Here is a 24,901-nt window from a genome sequence, read left to right on the forward strand (position 1 = left end):
TTAATAACATCTGCTGCCAATGCACTTGGATATTGGTTACAGCCTGAGAGTTATGTGTTCTTGTTAGGACACCACAACTCATCCCCTGCTGCCACAACCAGCCTGCACAGTGCTCCTGTTCAGCTGGAGTTTCATTTTTTGATTGATTTGGGTTGTTGGGGTTTTTTTTCAACTAATTGCATTGTTTTCCTAGAAAACACAAGCAAAGGTCAAGATGTTTTGAGACAACTTTGCTTTATTTCAATAAAACCTCTCAGACTTCCCCTCCCCAATCATTCTTTTCTCTTTTTTTTCACTTCACTGCTTCAAAGCAGAGTAGTGAAGTCAAAGAAGTTTACCAGTGAAATGTGTCCCTCCTGGGGATGCACAGCTGGCTGCATCTGGCACTGTGGGTGTCTCCACTCCCTCTCAGGGCCAAGCTCAAAGATACAGTCACAACTCTCAAAGTGCATTATTTTGTTTAACCACCATCATCATCACTTTAAAGGAAAAGTTACCTTCAAGGACCCGTGGGATAAGATGGGGAGAACTCATCACATAACCAAAGATCAAAAATCTTTTGTCATTAGGAAAAAAAAAAAAAATAAACAGCTTAGTGAAATTCAGTTCTACTCTCTGAAAAACTGAATGTTTCTTAGGGGAAGAAATAATCTCAAATGTTCAAAAAATTGCCCCAGTTTTCCTCATCCTGCTTGGTGTTGTTTTCTCATGCTTTGGGGGGATGTGTGGTCCAAAAAAGCCAATAAATCCCTTGAGCTGAGAGCTGCTGAGGTCTCTGTGGCCCAAGGTGAGGAGGTGAGAGCCCTGGTATTTCTAAATGCACTAAACATGTACCTATTATTATTAGATATTTGCCAGCTATTAATCACTGCTGGTAACTTGATATTCCCTGAGTATTTTGAGGCACCCTGTGATCTGGGCACTGCCTGCTTGAAACTGAATATTGGAAAGGCAAGAGCAGCTCTGTGTCGTGTGCCTCCTCCCATGGGGATGGATGGGCAGCTGAGAGCTCCCCTGTGCAAAGGAAATCTACTTTTTTCTCTTAGAATGAGCAAATGCTTTTACTGACCTGCATGAGGTCAGCACAGAGCCCATCCTGCTCCATCCCAACTGAGGAAAAGCAGGGAAATCATGGCCCAACACTGCTGTGCCTGCTGGAAACAGAGCTTTGTTTCTTCCCTCCTTGCTGACTCGGGACTCATTTTCTTCATCTTCATGGTGCTGTGCTTGTCTGTGTGCCCTCACCTCCTCACACAGCCCATGGTGACTTGGATCTGCCTTTTGGATGCAGTCACATCCCTCTGGGCATTCCCAGCCTTCTCCAGGCACAGGTGTTAACAGTGGGTGCTGCTGTCTCTCCATGGTTTCAAAGATTTTGGCTGTGCCGCGTTATGTGGAGGCACCAAGATGGGTGAGAAAAGTCCAAGTGAGACCCTGATCCAAGCCCCAAGGAAGGATATTTAAGGATGTTTCTTTTCCCTGCCACAGCCAGGTCACTGTGGCCCCAGGGAGCCCTGTGTGTGTCAGAGCAGGACAGATCACCACAATAACCACAGTCAGGACTGGCTTGGTTACCCAGGCACCTTTATTGCTGGAAATGCTGGTGAGGGGCAGCATCAGCCCTGTGAGCAAACAGCTCAGGCTGGTGTAAGCCCAGCCCTTGTGCAACAGAGGGGGTAGGATGGGGGGCTCAGGGAGAGGAAGGAGCCCCTGTACCCACTGCTGATGCCAGTGAGGGCTGGGGTAGGGTGGGAGAGGTGTCACACAGATTTTTGGGGAGGCTGTGGGGGCCAGGGTTGTCACTGCTGAGTTAATCCAGTCCCCAGTTGATCCCATCTGAATTTTGGCCATATAAAAAAACACAGCAAGTGTTTAAGTCTGCCTCTGTACACCAGAACTCCTTCCCCTAAGCCCAGCAGTGCAAAGTCAGCCCTGAGAGATGCCCCAGCTGGGCATTCTAAAGCCTTTGCTCCTTGCTGGTCTCAGCTCTGCACCCTAAAACTTGACCTCAAACCTCCTGACTTGTGCCTTGTCCCCCCACACATCCCCTGCATCCCAGATGTGAGCAGTGCTGAGTCTTGGCCCCCCCTCATGGAGAAACTGAGCCCCACAGTCATTCCCAGCAAGTGGTGCCACAGGGGCTGTCACAGGAGCTGCTGCCCCCAGCTCAGCCAGGAAGGTGAGAGCAGCCAAAGCCAGCGATTGCTGAGCCCAGCTCAGCCGAAATATGCCCAGAGGAAGACGTTGATGGTCATCAGGATAATGGCATTAGCATTGCACACATTCCTCCACAGGGGCTCCTCCTCGATGCTGGTGAGTCTCTGCTCCAGGGCAGCTTTCTCCTCCTGGGACAGGGTGGGAGTGGGGCCGCTGGACAGACCACACAGCCACATAATCACCATTTTCCAGCAGGGAGGTTTGGCTGCTGAGAGAGAAGGACCAAAACAAGGCTGTTGGAATCTCCTGGGACTCTTCCCTCCCTTCTCCCAGTCATTTGGAGCCGCATTGGCCAGTCTGGAGTGGGGCTTGAGAGGCACCTTGCATGGGAGATACAAGATGATGGAAAGAAGGGGAAAGGGGAGAAGAGAAGGAAAAAAGGAGAAGGGAAAGGGGGAAAAGGAAAATTCTCCCTAGACCATGTACAGCACAGCCTGATTGCAGTCAGTTGATTGCACCACTCACTCATTAGTTAATTAACAAACCTCTTCCTCCTCCTGCCCATCCCAGATTCCATCTACTTTTAAAAATTCCTGACAGCATGATGGTCCATTTACAGATATCCCAGCTTGTTTATTACACATGGCATGCCAGGTGAAGCCTGTGTTTTAATTGTCAGTCCTGTGCTGTGTGTATTCCACTTGCTGTTCTTTCCAAATGTAACCTTTTTTTGAAATGCAGGATGTCATAAGGCCTTGAAAAAGGTGTTACCCAGCAAAAAAAACCCTCATTAAACTGTCAACTGCTGTGTTTCACATTTCCTTCCTCATCTCTGCTAATTACCAAAATACCAATATATTTGTTTATAAAAACCTGAGCTAGTGAAGTGAACTAGGAATTGATAAGAAATAAGAAATAATGCTGAATAACTGCATTCAACTTAAACCCAAATTCACTCTATTGGGGAAGAAAAAAAATAAGGGATTTGTTTAGATGTTCACTTCTGTTTAGCTTGGCTGTGATTGGTTCCATTTGGACTGACCAGCAAATGGAAGGAGTGAAGAAAACTTGTGTCTTTACTCTGAGGTTCCTGTTCTGTAACCTTTGAAGGTTAAGCTCAAAACCAGAAAGCTGCATTTTTTAATTGATTTGCAGAATAAAGCTCTGTCCACTCTGAAAAGAACTTGCCTATGTGGCATCTCTTGCTACTGTTCTGTCTCCTGATGATTCTTTCAGTTCACTTTGCTCTTCCCTCCTTCCTATTAAAAACCTCTGATAGGACACAGAGCTGTTTAAGGTCAGAGTTTTAACCATGGCTTACATCCTAAGGGAAGATGAAAAGATCCTGTTGGCATCATGGAAATGAGAAAAGTGAGGCCTGTGGGTTCGTTCCAGGGCATCCACAAAGTGCACATGTGTGCTCCCAGGGTCTCTTGGCCCCCTCAGACTGTGCTGCTCTGTTTTTTTAGGAGTGGCAGCTCTTCAGAGCCGTTCAGAGGGATGTGACATCAAGATATGTTGGGAGCACCAAGAACCACACCACTCCCATCTGTCACATCCTTAAAACTGTAAATACAAGCCCCAGCTCCAGTGAATGCCCCAGGTGGCCCCTCACAACTTTAGGGACTTGCATGGGATCCTGGCTGTGCACTGCCAGGCACAGGAGTGTGTTTGCTCACACACAGAGCCCTACCTGCCTCCTCCTCATCGCCTGAAGCTGCAGTTTCCACCAGGTCCTTCTCCCTGTCCTCTGGGGTGATCTCTGCTGCTTCACTGCTGCTGTTGTGCAGGATTATGGCAGGTGCTTTTTTGTCCTTGCTCCACCACGTGAGGCCATCCAGCTGCAAAGTGGAACAGAGAGAAATGGTCACTGTCTGTCAGTGTGGCCACATTCCCTCTGTGGGGCACAGGTCCAAGGTGATGCTGAGCCCTGTTTGAGGTATCTCCCACCTTCCCTCCCTTCCTCTCTGCACAGGTGCCCCCATGCTGGATAGGAAGATTGGCACCACCCAGCTGGAGTTGAAAAGCTGAGAAAATAGTGAGATAATCTGGTTTGTCTCCTTCTGGTTTTTTTTTTTTTTAATAACTTGTGCCATCCCTGCCTCTGAGGAGTAACCCTTTAGTAGACATTGGAGAAGCAGCTTCCTGTTTGCAAGGCTCATGTGATTGATCTGAAATAATGATGGTCTGCATCCAGAATGGCAGCCCTCCAACAGGGAAGGGCAATAAAGTCAAATAAATAAAAATAAATCAAAAAAGAAGCCAAGATACCCTCTCTGGAAGCAGTCAGTCACAGACAGCTGTTGTGCCCTCAGAAGATTTTTTTTAATTACAGGTTTCTCTGATGGCCAATACAAGACATTGCCTGTCCCTGCAGAAAGCCACAAAGAACAATCAGTCTGCTTTACAAATGCCCAAGTTCTGAAACTTATTCTGGAGCAAGACTGGAAGTCTTCTCCCTGGAACACAGGACACCTTAGTCCTGCAAACCTCAGTGGCCCTTTGGCAGCTGTGGGGGGTCACACACAGGGGCTCAGGGATTTGGGGTTAAGCCAGGCCTGCTGCTGCTGTGGCTGACCTTGGCATCCCCAGGGGCTGGGTGGCTCTTGCTGACCCTGCCCTGGCCAGGCCAGGCACAGGGACAGGCTCATCCATCCCTCCCAAACACAGCTGCCAGGTCCAGTGCTGCCCTCCCCTCCAGCCCACACTGCCTGGCACAGGGGGGACAGCAAAGCTGCAGTAGTGACAACGGGGCAGGCAAAGTCACACAGTGCCCCAGGAGCAGCTGCCTCCCTGCTCTGCCCATATGGAAATGAACTCCCCCAACGGGTCACTTACAAAGAAACGTGAGTTTAATTTCTGAATTTTGCACACACAAATCCAGGCAGAAGCTTCCAGCTGACACAGAATGTTGCATAATTTCCAGAAGATTTATAGCTTTATTTAAATCATTTTCAACCAAGATGAGCATTGGGCAGGGCTAATCTTTCTTGTCATGAAGTGCTAAATTGCTTTGATTTGATGATCCTCATCTTTCTCGGGGATTCTTTTTTTTTTTAATCACTTAGGAAATGTCACTGGAACATAGTAAAGTTTCAGGATACTAAAGGATTTCTAAAACTTTTTTCCTTTTCTCTCCTCATGTGTCACTGAACCACTGTCTCTGCACATTGCAGCAAAATCTTCAGGGGCTGGGGTGTACCTGGGGCTCAGACTCCACCAGAGGGAAGCAATTCCCAATGGAAAGCAGCATAGACTCAGGGAACCTCATGGCACCATCCCACTGGCCCCCCCAGGAGCTGGTGCCTCTTCCATGGCCAGCAAAGCAAGCCAGCACCCTGCAGAGCTCCTGGTGAAGCATCACACCAGCTCTGAGCTCTGCTGGGTTTGGGCTGGCTGCATTCCCTGAGATCCCCCTCTCTCCTCTCTGCCACTGCTGTGGGCAGAGCAGCAGCTCTGTGTGGCCATGCACACCTCCACAGGGCTGGCTGTGCTTGCCTGGCACAGCCTCCCAAAGGATGGGGAGGGGAGGTGGCACTGTCCTTGGTGCCTGGAGAAAGCAGGAAAGCACTTAACCAGGAATTGCCTACAGGGGAGCTGGTCAGCTTTACTGCCTGGGACCCTGCAAGTGCTGCCCAAGGCCAGGGAAGCAGGAGGGAGCCTTGTGCTGTGTCCTGGGTGGACACTGTGGCTCTGCTCCCATCTGCAGGGTCAGCCCTGGGCACTGCTGGGGAACCTCTGGGTGCCCCTTAGTTTGCTCCTGTCAGCACCCACAGAGCTGGGCACATCTGGCTCTCATTGCACCGAGGGATGCTGTGGGAGCTCCAGCTGCAGCACCTCAGAGCTCTCAGGGTGGGCTCAGCCCAGCCCAAGCTGTGCACCAAGAGGAGCCACTGAAGCCAGACCTCAAGACACAGGGAAGACATCCCAGCCCCAGAGTACACCATGTGGAATTGCCAATCCATCAGCCTGTCTGGGTGAGCCCTGACCCCCGGGGAGCTGAGCTGCTGGTGCAGCACTCAGTGCTTTGTGGGCTGCTCCCCTCCCTTTTCTCCCTCGCAGTCTCCTTGGGCAAGGGAGTTTGCAAGAACTCAGCAAAGTTTTTCTTTTGTTGTTTGTAAACTAGAATAAATCCTTCTGTTCCAAAATGCCATCTGGCACCTGACAGTTGTGTTTCAGCTTCACAGTCTCAAATTTAATTGTAAGCTCTTTTGCAGGGTTTTCAAGGACAGCGTGACACAATATGGACTACCTACAATGAAGACATATGAACTCTGGAGCATACCAAACAAATTCCTTGCATACTTGTTTTCCAGCACAGCATCAATCACCACAGGGATGGGAGAGTGTCCAAAACAGCAGGAGAAAACGCTACAGCTTGCAGTTCTCAGATTGTAATTCATTTAAAGCCAGGAACATTAGCTGTACCACTCTAACATCAGATACAAATCTCTTTTCTCCTTTTGCCCATTTACTATCTCAAAAGCATTGAGATTCAATATTTAAAGTTGTCCAGTGTAGATCCTCAGCTGGTGCAAAGCGACATAACTGTGCTCAACAGCTGTTGCTGGTCTTTGAAGGCAATGGAGCTGTGGTGATTTACATCTGCTGAGGTATGATCTATCACTGCATTTCCTCAGCTTTGTCTTTGCCGCCTTGTTTTTCTACTCTTTTTGCTTGACAAAACAAATGACACAATTCCTAGCTCCTGCACCATGTCTTTCATCATTCCATCCCCGAGCACTGCAGTTAAGGACGAGCAGAACCAGCCCCACATGAGTTTTAGGGGAGAAATACCCGAGGCTCAGGAAGGGAATTGATTAACTGGGGAGCACCAGAGCTTCAGAGATCCTCGTGCAGGACACCCAGCACAGCATCCCCCTCCCAGCCACTGTCACAGGGACACTCAGGCTCTTCACCACGGGTTTGCCCACTTGCATGCCAAGTAAATAATGGCCAAACACAAAGGTCAGGTGCCAGTTTCTACCTAGACAGTCAGAGCCTGGCACATCCACCCTGATCTCCAGCTCCTGCCCTTCCTTCCCCAAACACTTCTGTCTCTGGGCCAGCCCAGCACAGCCACAGGCTCGCTGGAGATGAGGGGACAAACCATGAGAAACCATGCCACCAGAAGTGATGGTCCCAGCCCACGCCTCTGCTCATGTCCAGGGCAAAACCTGGGGTGAATCTGACCCAGGAAAATGAAAAATTTTGGTCTCAGTGCTGCCCACTCAGATTTGTGCCAGACAGGCAGAAACACAGCAGTGTTGTCTCCTGCTTCAGTTAAGCCCCACGCCTTCCCTTTGGCTCTTCTCTGAGGAACAAAGGCAGACTTTTCCTGATGAAATTGGGGATAAACAGTAGAACCTGAATGGAATCAGACACAAAGAAATGGGGATAGACTCTCCCATTCCTACTGAGCTGTGGAAAGAGGGAATGAGCTACTGCTTAGTGGCATGAATTTCCTGACACTCCATCCCATTTTCCTTGTGGAGGGAAGATGCAGAGAGGCAGGGAGCACATGGGATGGTCATCACAAATATCTGATTGTCAGCCTGGGTCTCTGTGTCCAGCCTTTCACTGCCACGGGCAGTGTCATTGATTCTCATTCATTTTCTCTAACAGTATCTCTTACACAGAGATCAAGCACTGAGCTCAGCACTGTGTGGGGTCCATGGCATACCAAAAGGCTATCCTGAACATCCCTATTGAGAAACTTTCCCCCAAAAAGTCCAGTGATGTTGGTTCCTGGCCAGTGCTGCCCTTCAGCAAGCTCTCCTCCCTCCCTGGCTCTCCTGAGGCAGGGCAGCCACCATCTCTCATCCTTTGTTCCTCTGGGATAACTGCACACAGCTGCTTCAGACAAAACCCTGCCCTTCCTGACCATACCCCTGGCTCTTTAAAGAATGTGTCAAATAAGGTCACTTACATCCACCACCTATAAACTCACACATTGCAGTAGAAATACCACTGAAAATCTCCTCTGGGGAATCTCTTAAGGTCATAACCTCTTTTCTCTAATTCTTTTATAGTGGGCTCCATGCTGAACTCCCCCTCTTGGAAGATGCTTTAAATATTTTCATACCTCTGAGGTCAGACTAAAAATCCTGAAGGTGCTGGGGCTGGTTTCTCCATCTCCTGAACTGCTGGTTTGATGCTCACTGTTCACCAGAGCTGTGTTAATACATCTTATCTTGCTATTGCTGTGGGCAGAGAGCACTGCACATGTTTAGCTATCACAGGTCAGATGATGAGTGGGAACTCATTAAACCACGGTAATTAATTGCTGGCAACCATCTGGCCACCCCTGAGCAGTCATGAACAACGTAAGCAGCAGAACTAATGGTGCCTCCTTGCCAGTATTTCTCTCTCCCATGTGGATGCTCTGATAGCTAATAAAAGCTGAGAGTTTATCTCCAAGCAGACACAAAGACAGCCTCTCTCCCCCCTCCTCTCCCCTATCTGAGCACCTGCTTTCATGTAATCTTTAGGAGTGGGGTGTCTTTGACACCTATAACATTCCATCAAACATTGATGGAGCTGGTTAATGCTTTACAAGTTATGAGGAAGCAACAGATTGATGTCATCATAGCATTTTCTCTCTCATGCAGCTAGACAGGAAAAAATAGGTCTTTTTAATCTATCCAGTAACCTTTGCTGAGAGGTAGATGGCCATTTTGTTATATTGGCAGCTGCTTTAAAACTTGGGACTGGGAAGAGTTGCTCTAAGGTTTTATAATATAAAACCTCCCAACTCTGCACCATTTTAATGTGCTAAGTAAAAGAAAGTTGTGCTTCCCTCAAAGTTATTAAATTTAATTGAGATCACACTGGGACAAAATGTTATTTTCTTAAATGCCCATGTTGCAAAAGATATTAATCTTGTTTCCCTGCAAGATTGATGCTGGCTCTGCTGAAACAGGCTAGATGCTACAATTAGATATATTTAATTCCTCCTCAGCAGTGCTCTGTAATGTGATTTCATCTCCTTCCCCTTCTTCTTTTCTTTCTATTCCAGTTATGATGGGCTGTGGTGTCTGCCCAGCTCTGGGCACAGCATGGGAACTCACACTCAATTTGAAGCACTCAGTGCTCAGCAGCATTAACACTCTGTGACCTGGGGAATACAGAGAGCTGAGGAGCGAGGGCTTTCTTGGCAGCATATGCATTACACACCATTTCTTAGCCACTGCAGGAAGAGGAGAGGGCAGATCCAGGGATTTTTGGTATCCAAACAGGAGCTCTGAGCAGGGGGTGTCACTGCAGGTCACTCACCTTCTCTTCAGGGATCGGTGCGGTGCAGAGGCTGACGATGACGATGACAATGGCAGTGAGGGCGCAGAGGATGAGGGCAAAGTAGAGGTAGTGCACATCCTTCAGCACAGCTGGCCTCCTGTCCACCTCCCCACAAGCTGGGGCGCTGTAAGCAAACTCCATGATCATCCGAGCCAGCCCAGCAGCCAGCCCAGCCATGAGCCCCCAGAAAGCACCCTGGCAAAAGGCAAGCACAGAGAAAAGGTCACTGCAAATTACCCCTGCTTGCAGTTTTCCCCTCTCCTCTCTCTCCTTCCCAATACTTTTTATGCCTGATGGAAATCCACACCGAGGTGCATCAAAGAATTTTTTCAGGTAAAAATCCTCATTTTCTCTCTCTGCCCTAGAACGTGGAGCACATAGAGTACAACCAATGCAAGAATCTCCTCCTAGCAACACTCCTCCAGTGAGACTTCGACACTAAATGGCAGAACAACTTCCCTTTCATGCTCTCAAATGGGACTGTTGAAAAAGTAGCACTTGCAGTGACTTCTTAGAAGCAAACCCACATTCCCTAGAGACTGGGCTAAGATCCACTAATGTGTGCCAGGACAGGCTGTCTAATTGTCACAATTGAGCTGGACAGGCTCCGAGTTCCAAGCGTCTCAAGGGCTAAGTACTGAGGGAAGAGATATTTATTTATTTTATCAAATTAAGTGCATGTATCAATTGGTTGTTGACACTTCACTTACAGGCTCATTAACCCTCTTCCAGAAGATTGCCAGGATGAAGAGGGCTGTGATTGGTGGGGACAGATAGCTGCCTATGGACTGGATGTAGTCAAAGAGCTTTCCACTGTTGGCTGACTGAACAATTGGGATCCAGAGAATGCTGATGACCACAAGGATAAGGATGAAGACTCTGAAAGAGAAAAATAAAATTGTATTTACTCTGTAGGTAGCTTGGCAGCAAAACACATGCCCAGCTGCTCTTGGAATTTCCTAAGAAAAAATCCACAGATCACTCTCAAGAACCTTTCTTTGTGTACACAGGAAAAGAGAAAATTGTTCTCCCAATGTGAGCCTGGTGTGTCCTGAAGTGTGACAGGTTCTTCAACGACCTTGCTCTTGGATATGACACAAAGAGGGACCTAGTAGCTTGTGGAAGCAATCTTTCTGCCACCTTCCCAAGCAGGTAATGTGCTCAGTCTCTCACCTTTGCCAAATTCCAACTCGTTTGCTATTTATTAAAATTGTGTGTTTGGGGTCTCAGGTGAATATTGTAACCTTCCTCTGCCTTTGCACTGTGTGCCACAGAGGTTTGTCCATACTGCTGAACAAGAGGTACCTGTCCTCTCCCCACTCTGCCATGGTGAATTGTGAGTTTGCCTGCAGCCTTCAGCCACACCTCAACAAGGTTTAGAACTTAATGCTCATGACTGGAGAGCAAAATCTCCACACTGAATGCTGCCTAAATTCCCCTGACTGGAGAACTTTATATACCCCTGATATAACACAGCACCAAAGCACTACAACTTATCACAGAGACAGAGAACTGGGAGGCTCACCTCTGCACTTTTCCCTGAAAAAAAAACTAAAGAAGGAAAAGAAGTAATTGCAACGTATCACTCCTGTCCGATGCAAAAATAACATTTTTATAGACCTCTGGTGACAATTACTCAAGAGCACTTTTGGCTTTTCTAAAAGTTACATTTAAAGCAATATTTATAATAAGTTCAGAGAGAAGAGAGGCAATTATCTGCTTAGCTCAATAGAACACTCAGAGTTTCTCCTTGACCAGGCCCATCCAAGATGAAGCTGGAAAACACACTGCTCTTTCCCAAGCTGTGGTCCTGCTCTATATTGCAGGCAGCAGATTTTTCTCAGTGAGTGCAGCCTGGGGGATGTAAAAAAGCTGCACTCAGAACAGATGATGAGAGGAACGAGACATAAATAAATGCACAGACCTGCCCACAATCATCAGCTCCTGCTCGGAGGCTTTCCTGCGCAGCCGCTGCCAGATGTCCACCACGAAGAGGGTGCTGCTGCTGTTGAAAACGGAGGTGAGGGAGCTCATCAGGGCTGCCATCATCACTGCAATCATCAAACCCCGCAGCCCTGCGGGACCAAAACACAGGAGGGACATCAGGGACTGGGCCTAGAGCCTCTGAGCACTGTTCCTCCATCCTGCTGTCTGGAATCTGCAGTGATATTTCCACACCCTTAGGATGGGTAAGGGCAGCCTGATGTCCCCCGTGCAGAGCCTGGCCTAAGCCCAGCTCCACAAGGCTGTTTCTCACCATCAGGCATGAGTTCAATCACCAGTTTGGGGTAAGCAATGTTGGAACAACCCACAGCAGCTCCACAGATCCTTTTGCACTCTTCTGGGTGCACGCAGCCCACTTCATCTGTGGAACACAGGCACACAAAAGGAGTCAGTGCAAACCCCACTGAGCCACAGGCTGTTTAGACCAAGGGAGCAAATCCTGATGCCTTGTGCAGTTTCATATAAATTCAAAGGTGGAATACAGCTACAATGAGTGGAGCTAGAAAATGCTTTATATCATATAAGAGGTGAAACTTTGAAATGGCATTTTGAAGTTCTGTTCAGGGTACAGCTAAAACTCTCCTGGGTGTTGCATAACTGTAATCCTTGATGATTTGTCACTTGTGGGAACTGGACTGTTTCCATGAACCTGTCATCTGGGTTACCAGGGATGCTGGAGGCTCACTTACTCCTATTTAGGCAATCTGGGAAATAGGCTCTTTCCTCTGGGAGTGGTCCTTCTAACCAAGGTATTCTTCCTGGAAAGGGGAAGGCTCTGGAGAAACCAGCAATGAGAGCTCCTTGGGATTTAAGGGAGACTCGTTTAGCCTAATCCACCAGGACCTAAATGAATCTGTGTGGTAGGTTGTTAAAACTCTCCAAAATACCTAATGAATGTAATCCATAGGATCTGAAGGACAACCTCAGTGCTCCATGGATTTGATTTCATTGACTCCAGACAGACAGACAGATGAATGCAATGTCCACAGCATGGAGCTATATGCCCCAATGGCAAAGTGTGCCCCTTACTCCTGGTAATTTCTGCCACTGTGGGAGAACTGGAGGTGGAGGCAGGGCTTGGGAACACCACGGTGCAGCAGGAATCTCAATGAACATGCCTGCAGGACAGCAGTTTCTAGACGTAAAAGTGCTGGCAGGCCTGTGTGGTCCCAGCAGGTATGGAGCCCCATGTCAAGGAAGATGGGAAGGCTTACCTGGGAAAAGAGCTCTGCTGATCATTCCTGGCATGACAATGAAAAACATGGGCAATGTTTTCAGATGTCCTGCAAACACTGATCCACCTTTGGCATGGGAGAGGTTCTTGGCAGAGAGAGCTCTCTGGACCATCACCTGCAACCAGCGCAGAAAGGGAGCAGAGAATGAAACAGAAGCCCAGCAGAGAGAGCAGGATCCATTCTCTCTGTCCCTCCTTCTCAGGGATGACTTTCCTCCTGCAGGATCCCAGGGTGTTTTGCATGCCAAGGACAGCTTTCCCACCCAGCTGGCTGCAGCCTGCTGCCACCACTCAGAGCTCAGTCCACAGGCTACAGGAGAGGGCAGCGTGGAAATTTCCTTTACAGGAATAATTTCACCCTTGACTGAAATGAAGCCACCTTCAGGGCTGGAGACAGCAGCTGTATGGCAGCAAGAGACAAGGGAGGAAACACACTGTGGGTGTTTTGGTAAAAGCTCAGTGGTGAGGTTTCATAATTATCCCATCTGAAAGTACAGAAGCGCCGTGTCTCGAGAAACACACGCAGCTTTCCTTGTTTGAAAAGGAATAAGGGACATGAGACATCTGGGAATATGAATAGAGGAATATTGTCTGGAGGTCTACTCAAGGTCACAGCACAGCCAGCTCCAGATTCGTGTTTTTATATCCTTGTCATGCTAACTGCATGAAGACTCCCAGTACTCACCAGCCCACAGTGGGATAAAGACAGATGAAAACAACCTGTTCTCACTGCACTAAGAAGTGCATAAAATTAGCAGCTTGCTGAGAAGGTGGAAGGAGTGAGACATTCTGGTCTAGATCAGTAAAAAAAGTAGCAACTCCTGCACGCTGAGGCCCAGTATTTTTTCAGCTCACAGATCTGCAGACGGAGGAGTGGACTGAAAATAACACTGGTGGTTTGTCTGCCAAGGGAAAGATTTTATTTACCTGGTCAGTGCACCAGCACCAAAGAGCCACCACAGTGAGACCAAATACAAGGCCAGGCCAGGGAAGGTCTCCTGTGATGGGATCCCTGAACAAATGGAAAGAATCTTCACGTGGGAGGTGACAGGTTGTGTTTGGGACTGTGATCTTTGGTATTGCTGTGATGTATTTCTCCTGAAGTCCCTCATACCAGCCAACTTTTTCAAATCCTGTAAAGAAAATGCCAGTGATTTAAGGGCTGTTGCAATATGCAAAGTTATTATCTTATCTGAGTCTCATGATTACTTTTCTTTTTTCTTCCTCTTATCACCTTTACTTTTCTTTCTACTCTTGCTTTTTGCAGTCTAAGTTTCTACAGAAGTCAGCTGGATTTTGCCCAGAGTCCTTGTGGTTTAAACAACACATTCTGGAAGAGGATCAATGCAGGGAAATCTCCATGATCCAAATCCCTGCAATGTCATCAGCATCTAGTTTTTATTTTTACACCCTCCAAGAACTAGAGCAGGAAAAAATAATAAAAAAGGTTTAGATATTTCTGTTTGCCAAGAAGGCTTAAAACAAAGACTGATGATGGTCATTTTCTTGTTGCTCTTTATTTTTTTATAATGTTCAGTTATACCCACATGAATCCACAGTAACTCCAAAAGTGAACAGTAGAAGGCAGAAGGATTACTCTGGATTGACATGGGCTTAATGAGAGCTGAATTTGGCTCTGAGAATGTGATGTTCCAAAGCTCTTTGGCAACTCCAGTGAGTGACATTATCCAGAGCCTCACCTCCATGCAGTTAGTGCAAAGGATGAAGAAAGTATGATGGCTTGCAGACTGAGACTTGTGCTGGCACCACTTCTGTGAGTGGTTGAAACTTATTTTTGCACCACACATGAAAGGGTGAGGCACCTTGCTAAGGTCTAGTGGCCTTGGGACCACTAAACTGCTGCGTGGTGCCACTGCAGGTTCCCCTTACCTATGAACATGAGGACGAAAGCTCCCACCACCATGATCACAGTCTGGATCAGGTCTGTGTAAATCACAGCAGTCAAACCCCCTGCCAGGAAAACCAGAGACAGCAGTCAGTGTGTCACTGTGCACAGGCAAACAGGTTCCTCAACTGGAAAAAAGCTTTCTTTAGCCCCAGCCCTGTGATTTCAGGACAGACCCACTGGGAGAAGCTGGCACTGAGCTGTTCCACTGGAGCTCACAGGTGTCACACGCCCTCCCATGAGGAACAGCGTGGAAGGTTTTCTGTGCTCATGACAGAACTTGGAGGCAGCTCAGCATCTTAACAGCTAAAATTGCTAATTTTGCAGAAAGGGAACAAAATAGCAAATATGGGCAGTGGTTGCTTCCTGCACAGAGGGAGCCAAGAGCCTTGTGCAGTGTTAGAAAATCCTCCAAAAACACTGACGTTCCCCCTGTACCACTTTCCCTTGGGCCAAGAGGAAGAGCGGAAGAGTCAAAGGTTTCCAAGGAGGGACAAGACAGGTACTACCAGCAACTGGAGCAATCTCTCCCTCAGACCAGGACCTGAATACTCTTTCCCCTCTGTAGAAAATGGGAAATGTATACCCTAGCTCCAGTTTAAAATTTGTCCTTTAAAACCAGCGAATTACCAACTATGGTGTAGACAGCAGTCACTGCTAGCAAGACCGCAGTGGACAAGTAGAGGTTCCAGCCCAAAGAGGTTCGGATGAACAATGCTCCAGCAAAAATGTCTGTCTGGAATAAAAAAAACAAGGGCAGTCTGGCATTAGTAGTGCTTCGTGCAAGTGAAATCTAATAAAGCAGCCTGCAGCCCTCTGCGGCTGAAAGCTTTGACAGGGGAGGACACCACCAAGGTGAACTGCAAGGGGAGGAGAAGAGCTGTCAGGACTCTTGGCTCTGAACCTCATGTTGCTCTAAGGAAAAACTTTCCTCCAGGTCAGAGCTTTCAGGGTCTGGGAGAGCAGGAGGGTGAAAATGAGGGTGCTACACCAAGGGACTAAAGAGTCATCAAAATAAAGACCATATTGAATCGTAGAATCCTGCTGGCACAGAGGACTGGTGTAAAATGTCACTTCTTTTGGTGACTGTGAACACATCCCTGGAGAGCAGAGCCCATGGATTCACAGGCAGACACAGGAGGGAAAGAGGGGAGATAGCAGAGACCTTGTTCTTCCCAGGGCTGCCTCCTGGTAGCCTCATAGCCCAGAGACCCCTCTGACAGACTCCTAAAGAATCCCTGATGTCTTGTACCATGATTTGTTTCTCTGAGAAGGTCAACAGGTGGTTTTTCTGTTGGTGCAGTTTAGCATATTAGAGTGACTCCAGAATAACAGGTTATACCTGCTGAGGACCTCACTAGAAATACAGAACCCCCCATCAGCTGTGCTTTCTTTGGACCTTCTGGCAGAAAATGACACCAGAAACCGGCTGAAACCTGGGATTACACAAATAACATCATTCAAAATTGCAGAGGGTGATATGGGAGATGTTTATGTTGGGAAAGCAGGTGGAAGGACACCTGCAGGTCTGGTATGGGGTGAGACTCAGGTGAAGACCTTTGCCAAGTGAGACAGAAGGGGTGGGGCAAGAATTCCATTTGCTGCATCTGAAATGAGCACCTCAAAAGCGAGGAGCCAGTGCAACCCCTGACCTCTGCAGGCACAGCCAGTGCACCTCAGGAGTCACTGCCCCTTCTGGGGTTGGCTTCCCAGCCATGCAGGATCAGTCCTCTGACAACACTTTTTATTGAGATCTCTGTTTTCTTTGCAAGCCAAGAAGACTCTGCAGTGCCCTGGTTGTTGACCTATGTTTGGGCAGAAAGCACAGGGAGAAAAATCCTTCTTGTAACCAAGTGCCTGCTGTCCAGCCAGCCGCTAAATGAGCTGTGCACAAACAATAGCTCTGGTTAATAGAAAGCACCTGTCACGGCCATAAACTCCCCCAGCCACATCCGTCAGCCACGCGTGGATTGGCTGCACAGAGGAGAAACCACTGAGATGAAACAGCAGCGATGGGGGACAGGGTCCTGCTCTGAAAAGCACTGGCAAATCCTGCTCTGCTGAAGGTCACTCTGAAAGACAGCTCTGCTTCATACCTGGACTGTGTGGCTGTGCTCGCTGTGACTGCTGCAGGAGAGAGCTGCCATTTATCCCTCAAGGATAAAGAGGCTTCAAGTGCCTCTTTGCAAGACCTAACTCACTCTGCCACCAGGGGCAATGCTTTGATCCCCCAGAGCAAAGCTGGAGGCAGTGGTGACAGCAGTGGGTGATGTGACCAAGAGCTGCCCATTAGAGGAGGAAATCTATCCCACACTCCCAGCCTGGAACTCCTCTTAATGCCCTTCCCAGGAGCTGAGACATAATAAGCCTGGGAAAAGGACCTTGGAGCCACATGAGTGTTTTATCTCCAGTCAGTGTCTTCTAAAGCAATTTGACATCTGAGTACTTCAGCAGGGTCTAGTGAAAACTGGCATGCACTGATCTTGGGATAATCAGCTGGAGACAGAGGACTGGGATCTTCAGTTCCTGTAATGGACTCTCAAATACACTGCTCTCCCTCCAAGGGCACAGGTAGTTCTTAGTAAGTATCTGAGCATAACTTTTACTTCTCTCTGAATGGTATTTAAAAGGGGATAATACCCAGTAGGCTACACTGGGTTTTGGTTACCAGCAGGGTACAATGCTACAAGCAATTCAGAAAAGAGGCTGAGATTTGTCTTAAGCCAGAACCCACCTCCCTTGCACTGTACCCTTTTTGGGCAACACAAAAGAGAGAAAGAGAGGAACAACCATAAAATACCTAATGCTGTAAACTCAGCTACAAGAACAACAGCAAGTTTATGATAATTTAAGAGAATTTCATCTCTACAAGATGCAGCCAGCCAGATTTTCAGATGGGGTAATGCAGTCTTTCCTCTATCTCTGATGCCTACGGTTTGATGTGATAGAAGAGGAAAAGCAGGCAGACAGCCCATGGTACTTCCACTGTTTAGTAATTAGCTGCACATCCCTGTAAAGTTCTCACTGTGCATTGCTGTTTAATGAGGGCTCTGTCTCTCTCCTAGGAAAGGTCTCCATGATCAATAGAGAGGCAAGAGCAGCACACTAACACACTGCTGCTGCTCCTGGGAGCAGGCTGGTCCTCTCAAGGAGTTCTCTCTGAGCAGCCCAGCTTGTACAGGATGCCCTTTCCCTGCCCTAGACACGGGGCTGTGTTCAGCTGGATACATACGGATATCCTGGTGAATATATAGAGAATCAGGGACAGCACGGACATGTAGATTTGTATCCTCTGCCCTCCAAACCTCTTCTGCAGGTACTCAGGCATGGTGACAACTCCTGCTGCGATGTAAACAGGCAAGAAGATCCAGCCGAGAGCCAGCAGTGGCCAGATGGCCTGTTAAAGAGACAGAGAATAAAGGCGCAGGATTCAACACATGGAAACAGCTTCCCCCTGTTCTGTCAGCAGCCATCCCAAAAAGCAGAAAGGTACAGTGCCATGCAATGTGTTTGAGAAGCAGACTGACTTTTTCTCCCTGCTCAGAAGACGAGCCAGCAGCTGGAGGAATTATTACAATTCACTTAGAAGCTTTTAAAGATCTCCTCTTAGCTAAGGCCTGTATTTCCCTCTGCCCTGTGTGTCACACCCTCTTCCATCCCCACGGCTTTCGAACAAGGTAGGGTATTCTACTGCTCTGGTTCTCTGAAGAGATGGTGGTGTATTTGGTGGCCTTTAAAACCACTGATGCTGTGGCAGTGAAGAGTTAAGTGATTCAGAGCAGGATGGGAGCATCTGTTTGTTGCTTGATTAGCAAGTGATGAGGCTGAGGCAGCAGACTGTCCCTGCGGAGCATAAAAATAAGCAACAGCAAAACTCTGCTGGGACGTTCTCCTTGCAGGCTGGCGCAGATGTGCTTCTGTCACTGCTAGATAAAGAGGCACTTTAGTTGCTTTGCCACAGGTGAAGAGTCTTTTGGAAAGTGTAAAGGCATTCCTCATGTATTTCTTCTCCAATTCCCAGCAAAAGCCCGAAAAGGAGAACTTAAAGGTAAATGAAAACCATTGGATCATCAAACCTCACCTCCTGGTTGTCTCCAGCCATTATCTTTCATCTTTACATTTAATTTGATCAGTTATTTAAGTTTTCAGAAGAAACCCTGATCCCTGTGAGCAGAGATTGTGACTGATTGAGAACAGCCGTGGCTCCTGCAGTGGCAGAGACTGGCTGAGGTGAAAGATGCTCATATGATTCCTGAATGATGTCCCATGGCACAGGGAGAGAGTGATGGTGTATCTAAAATTCTCTTTCCAATCTGAAATAAATTAATCTGAACTCATGAAGTTAGATTTGCCCTGAAACACAATCTTGTCTTCATGAGTTTCTAAAGTGACTTGAATAGATTTCCTTTGAGTACAGCAGTGCTATGTCCTACATGCACCAGGCTGAGCACAGTCTCTGTTTTCTTCACAAAAGATTTAAAGGTGACCTTAATGGTCTAGAAAAAAACATTGCAGTGAATACATACCCCAGGAGAGAGCTTTTGGTGGGTCCTGTCTGTGCTTGGCACTATTAACACTCTGCTGCTGAGGCTGGCAAGAGATTCAGAGTTGGGTGAGTGATGCTCCTTGTGAGGCTGGCACTAATCTCACTCCTCATCAGCTGAGAAATTTCATTAGCACCACACACCAAGGGCCTGGTTTTCATGCTCTTGTGTGGTGTCAGTGGCAATTTTCCAGGCCACTTCAACAGGGCAGAATGAGACCTGCCTTCACACCCAGATGTTCAGAGATGCCACATTTTGGCAGCTGCCAGGTGAAGAGAGTGTTGCTGATTCTCATGGATTTATAGTGAATATGGGAACACATGCTGCTTCTTCTTGGCTTTTTTTTTCATCTCCCTGTACTCAGAATCCTGTGATTATCTAAGTACCTTTCCAGCATTCATTATCCTTTATTTTAATCTGCACAAGTGCAGACTAAAGCTTAAAAATAAGGCCATGTACCACTGGGAAGGCCAAAGAGCTAATAATTCTAGTGAATTCCACTTAAACTAAAATAAAGATCTCATGTTTCCAAGGCTGTCAAAATGTCTGGAGGCTTCTCTCCTGAGAGTTGAGTACTTGTTGCTGCTGATACTGTTAAACACCTGATCTTGGAGAGAAAACCCCAATCCCTTTGTAAACAGTGACATTTTAGTTGACAGCAGAAGTGACTCTTACATTCCACTCAAAGCCTCCAACAGCAAGGCCCCCAGCTGCTGCAGTGCCTGCCAGGCCCATGAATGAACCACTGCCCACATCACTGGACATCAGGGATGCTCCAATCTGAAACACAGGGCACAGGGAAAAAAATGAGAAAGTCACTTTGAGGAACTTCTGTATCAACCCAAGCATTTCCCCCAGAAAGTCTCTTTCCCCAGGATCTCATCTCCTTGTAGTTAGGCAGGTGGGTGCTAAAGGAGGGGAGGGTTTTTGGAGAGATGAAGGAAAACATTTTTATATCTTGAAGCATGTTCCTGCTCCTTTCCACTCCCCACTCCAGTGCAGAGTTTAATCTCAGAATGAGGGCTCACTTTGCCCTTTGGTTTTCCCAAGCACACCTGTTACAGGGGCACAGCAGAGGGAGGAGTCTGGTGGCACCAGTGTCCCTGAAATGTGGTGTATTTCTCCATTCCCTTGTTAGAAAGGTGCCATGTGTGACCCTGCTGACCCTTGCTCTACCTCTCCATAATTTTATGTCTTGCTGACAGCCTGTTTTGAGTGGTGCTCTGAACATGTGTGGTGCTGTTTCACACAGCCATGGGGACAGCAGTGCTCCCAGAGCTCTCCTGAGGGAGGGGACTCCTGAACTATAGCAAGGACATGCTGGGAGCACGCAGCTCTTTGGTGTTTAGTGCCCGAGGTGGGTTCAAAGCTGGAGCTCTGCAGCAGCCTGGGAAATGCTCAGGTTTTCTTTAGCTGTGGGCAGGGTAGGCTGTCCCTGCCTGGCCCATTGACACCCTAATTGTAAGAATGCCAGTTCCCAGGCTTTTCCAACAGGGCAGAGGCTATCTGACTTAATGACTGCTTTTACTGGCACAAAGCCTCACCTCCTTTCTGCATGCCAACATCAAACCTCTCTCTGGGTCAAATGAACAATTACCCAAAGGACAAACCCTTTCATCCTACAGTTTGCTTTTAGGCACATCACCTAGGAGGAGCTTTTCTCTCCTTTGTACTGCCACGTGTGAAACAAGGAATGATGGAAGCTGATCTGCTCTCACCTTTGGGCAAGGTAAAACATTAATATGGGATCAACACTCAGACTCTGCCTTCTTGTCTGTCTGACAAAACTCTTGGTTAAAGGAGCTGCCACAGCAGGACTTTGCAACCAGTGCTGGCAAGAAATGTAAGCAGTTTTCCTGATATGTAGATCAGAAATAAAAAAGATACATTGCACAGGACCAGCAATTTCATATCAGGGCTTAGCTGAGGCTGTTTAATGCACAGCTGAAACCTGTCACTCTCATAAAAACAATAATCAAATGCAGATAAGCCAGTCATGTCCTCAAGGTGAAGGCCACAAGGAGCTGAGCCTGCAGAGGTGGAATCAGCTCTGACAAACAAATCTGGGAATTAACAGCATTAGAGGTCCTCTGAAGCTAGAAGAGCTCAGAAGAGGTGAGTACCAAACAGTCTCTGTAGCCACCTGTGGTTGGAGCCAAAAGCAGTGAGGATGTTTTGGGATTTGTTTGGAGGATTTTTTTTTTAATGGAAAAAAACAAACAAACAAAAAAACCCAAAGAAATCTTGTTAAAAAGAAAAAGATTGAGGGAAAAATATTCAATTTTAGTATCTTTTAATTTCTCCTCTCCTAATCAGAGAAAACCATCAAGCTAAGCTTTTGCATTAAATGTCACTTGGCTGAGACAGAAATTTAAAGAACATTTAAGAAATGGCATTTTAGAGAGGTGCATGTGTCTCTGGTGGAAGAGACTGAAAATCTAGCCTACTGAATTTATGGGCAATGCACAGCTAAAGGAAAAAAGAAAAAAAACCTGTTTTGGTTGAGAAGTGCATTCTGTTACCCACGACTCACTGGAGAGATATATGGTTCTAGAGTCTGGCAGTGGCTGAGAAGAATCTTTATTCCTGTGGTGTTTTTATTCCTTTCCAACTCTAAATTATCTTTATATGTACCTTTCACTCCCAAGAAAAGGTGCCTTCAATAGATTATTTTTTCCTTCATAGTGAAGATTTATACGTCAGTGGTCTGAAGTTTATGTCCTTTACATCATTAGTCAATAAACTCAACTCTGCTCTAAATAGCGATGGCTCAGAAAGTCCTGGGATTATTTTTAATTTGGTGTCTAAATGCTCTTTAGTGGATAACACATTCCTAGATTACCTAATGCTGTCTTGGCTTGGGAACATCAGTGGTGAGTTGAGGCCAAAAGGTTTAAAACCCAGCTAGGCAGCCAGCATTCCCTAACTTTCATCAAAGGGAACCTTTAATTGCTGACTTTAGCAGAGAAAGAGATTTGGAAAACCCTGGAGATGCTGAGCTCCCCTTGTGGCCAGGCAGCTCCATGCTGCAGCATGTGGGATGATTCCTTATGGATCCTTCATCTCTTCCCTTCATCTCAAGGCTACAGTCAGAAAGTGTAAAGACTGGGTTCCCCCACCAGACATGCTCTCACACCTGGAATTGTTCTCAAACCATGAGAAAAGAGTGAAGCATTTCACTCACAGGCAGCCAAGTCATGGATCGTCCAGCCAGAAAATATCCTCCAATGGTCCCCTGGCTCGTTCGTATCGATGACTGCAAGCACAGGAAAAGGACAGGAAAAGGTGTTTTCCTCCATCCACCCCCCTTGAGTCAGACCAAGCCAGGAGAATCCTCAGTGCCTGGCCTTCAGCTCCAAAATAATTTTATGGATCTGTTAAGTATGCCAGGCTTTGCACACTGCTTTTTGTGCAGGCTTCTGATGGTCATGATTTGGAAAGAAGCTGTTTGTACCTGTTTAATGACTTCTCCGTGGATGTACCAACTGGGAAAGAAAAAACAGTTCCACCAACAGAACACAGTAGGTGTCTGTGACAGAGGCCTTTGCCAAACAACACGAATAAATCATTAGCATCAATCTTTCCAAAGTTTTTAAGGTCCCATTCCAGTCTTCTCCAGCCCAGCCCTGGCTTTCCTTTTGCCTCCTGCCTATCCACACCCAGCTGTGGGACTCTCTGCAGCACAGGAGTTGAGCATCACTCCCAGAACAACCTCCAGGGAGGGATCCCACAGTTGTCCCCATGCGGGGTGGAAGTGAAGGCTCACAGAAGGATTCCTGTCACCCCCAAACCTGTTCCATAGGCCTGGGATAAGTTGTGCAGAGGATGTCATTTGCAGGCAAGCCTCTTTGTACCCAGGAGGAGTCCAGGGAGCATCCCAGCCTCTCTGGCTCAGGCAGACCCAAACCCAGCCCCCTCAGGGACTCACCCATATCCCAACAGCGAGGATAAAGGCAAAGTACAGAACCACCACCACGATGTCTGCCACTCCAAAGGCTGCTGCCGGGTTCTCTGGCTGCCCGGGCAGCTCCGTGGTGGCTGTGGTCCCCTGGCTCATGGCTGTGAGCAAACTGATGATTTTCTCACTCACACTGGATTTAAATGCACATTGGCCTTCATTGATTCCCTTGTAATAATTAACAGGGTGAAGAAGGTGTGAGTGGGGATCAAAAGCCAGGCAGGACAGTGGCTGACATTTCTCAGCAGGAGCTGGGAACCCATGGCTCACAGTGAGGGCCTCCCACAGCTCTGTGGTGTGAGGATTCCTCCCATTCCCCCTTGTGTCCATTTATCAGTGGCCCTTTCTCCTGCCCACTTTCCCATTGGTGACACCCAGTGGGATGTAGGAGATGGTTCTGCTTTGAGGTCTGGGGCTGCCTGGAGAAGACTCTGGAATGGCTCTGCCAGCCCCAGCAGGACCCTTGTGTCCCAGGACAAGGGCAGGAAGGAGGAGAGGGCTGGACCCTGTGCCATATCAAACTGCACCCAGGTCCTCAGCAGGGACATTTCTCACCCTGGTTTGCAGACAAGGTGGGCACCCTCCAGCACCAGCCCCCTGAACCAGGGCACAGGGAGTGGATCACCAAACCTCTGCTCCTCTGTTGGGACAGCTTTGGGAGGATCACAAAAGGTTTCTACTGGGGCTGGCAGAGCCCTTCCAGAGTCTTCTCCAGGCAGACTCCAGACATATCACATGGGACACTTTAAACTTGGGTGAGCTGTGCTTGATCTTGCTTCCAAGGGAGGCAACAAAACCTCTCTCTCTCACTTTGTTGTATTCCCCTGTCTCCGAGGTTTTCTTGCAAATGCTGGCTACCTACCTGCTCATTAATTGCACTGCTAACACAAGGCCCACATCCACCCCTGCTCCCCAGTCTGAGGCTCCCTGGGAGCAGTGCCTCCCTGTAGGCTCATTATCCACGAGAGGCTTTTCAAAACTGAAATGTTTCCCTGAGCTGAAGTACAGTTACCAGAAATTAAATACCTGGAAGCCTAAATCGCCTGGTAGAAACAGGCAGCTCTCCCTGCACAGAGCTGATTTACACTCACCCACACACTTCTCCCTCTTAACACTTCAGCACCTGAAAGCAAAAGACTGTTGCCTAATCCTGAAATGCATTAATACCTGCCCAAGAAGCAAACACAGCATCTCCAGTCTTCCCAAACCAGAAATGCTCCTCCCCATGGGAAGCCCAAGCCCCAAGTACCTGCCTGACCCAGCCCTTCACCCCACCTTCCCACAGTGCTGTATCTGCAGCAATTAACACTTGGAAACACTTGAAAGGTTTCACCCCAGGTCAGCAAATACACCCAACTAGCCATTCCCAACAGCCAGGAGCTGCCACGAGTCCATTGGACCCACTGGAATGACAGTCTTATGGCAGTAGGATGTTGTCAGGAGCTGTTACACAGCCTGGATCATCCCAAACTGCAGTGGCCAGCCCAATTGCTGGGCAGGATTGCAGCAGCTGCACCTCAAACATGGACAACATCTCGATTTGTGGCAGTCCTTTCCTCAGGCAGGAGTTGCTCTGCTCCCCACTCCCAGGACAAGCTGCAGAGGTGTGCTCCTCCCTGGGGACGTGACCACTGTCCCTGGCCACAGCCAGGGAATGACACATCCTGCTGCTGGGTGGCTCCCAGCCCTGCTAAGGTGCCCGGGGCAAGAAGCAGGTGCACAGTGCAGGGTCCTGCCGGGTCCCAGCAGCAGGGCAGCACTTATCTGCTGCTCCATGCACTGCTAAATCAGCACTGGTGGCC

At 47.9% G+C, this 24,901-nt stretch overlaps 1 protein-coding gene across 1 annotated transcript; it reads right to left on the reverse strand.

The window, feature by feature from the left end:
- Window positions 1-1,567: 1,567 nt before the first annotated feature.
- Window positions 1,568-19,915, reverse strand: SLC5A9 (solute carrier family 5 member 9). Its single transcript, XM_033067538.2, has 12 exons — window positions 19,817-19,915; window positions 17,830-17,994; window positions 15,228-15,333; window positions 14,582-14,662; window positions 13,619-13,824; window positions 12,672-12,807; window positions 11,711-11,818; window positions 11,378-11,528; window positions 10,164-10,332; window positions 9,433-9,648; window positions 3,851-3,998; window positions 1,568-2,425 (listed from the first exon to the last, which is right to left on the reverse strand). Exons 1-12 carry the CDS (start codon window positions 19,904-19,906, stop codon window positions 2,217-2,219), a joined length of 1,785 nt encoding a protein of 594 aa, XP_032923429.1. The 5' UTR covers window positions 19,907-19,915; the 3' UTR covers window positions 1,568-2,216.
- Between the last annotated feature and the right edge of the window lie 4,986 nt (window positions 19,916-24,901).

This window comes from Catharus ustulatus, chromosome 9 (assembly GCF_009819885.2).
Source record: "Catharus ustulatus isolate bCatUst1 chromosome 9, bCatUst1.pri.v2, whole genome shotgun sequence".
In the NCBI taxonomy this organism is placed as follows: domain Eukaryota; kingdom Metazoa; phylum Chordata; class Aves; order Passeriformes; family Turdidae; genus Catharus; species Catharus ustulatus.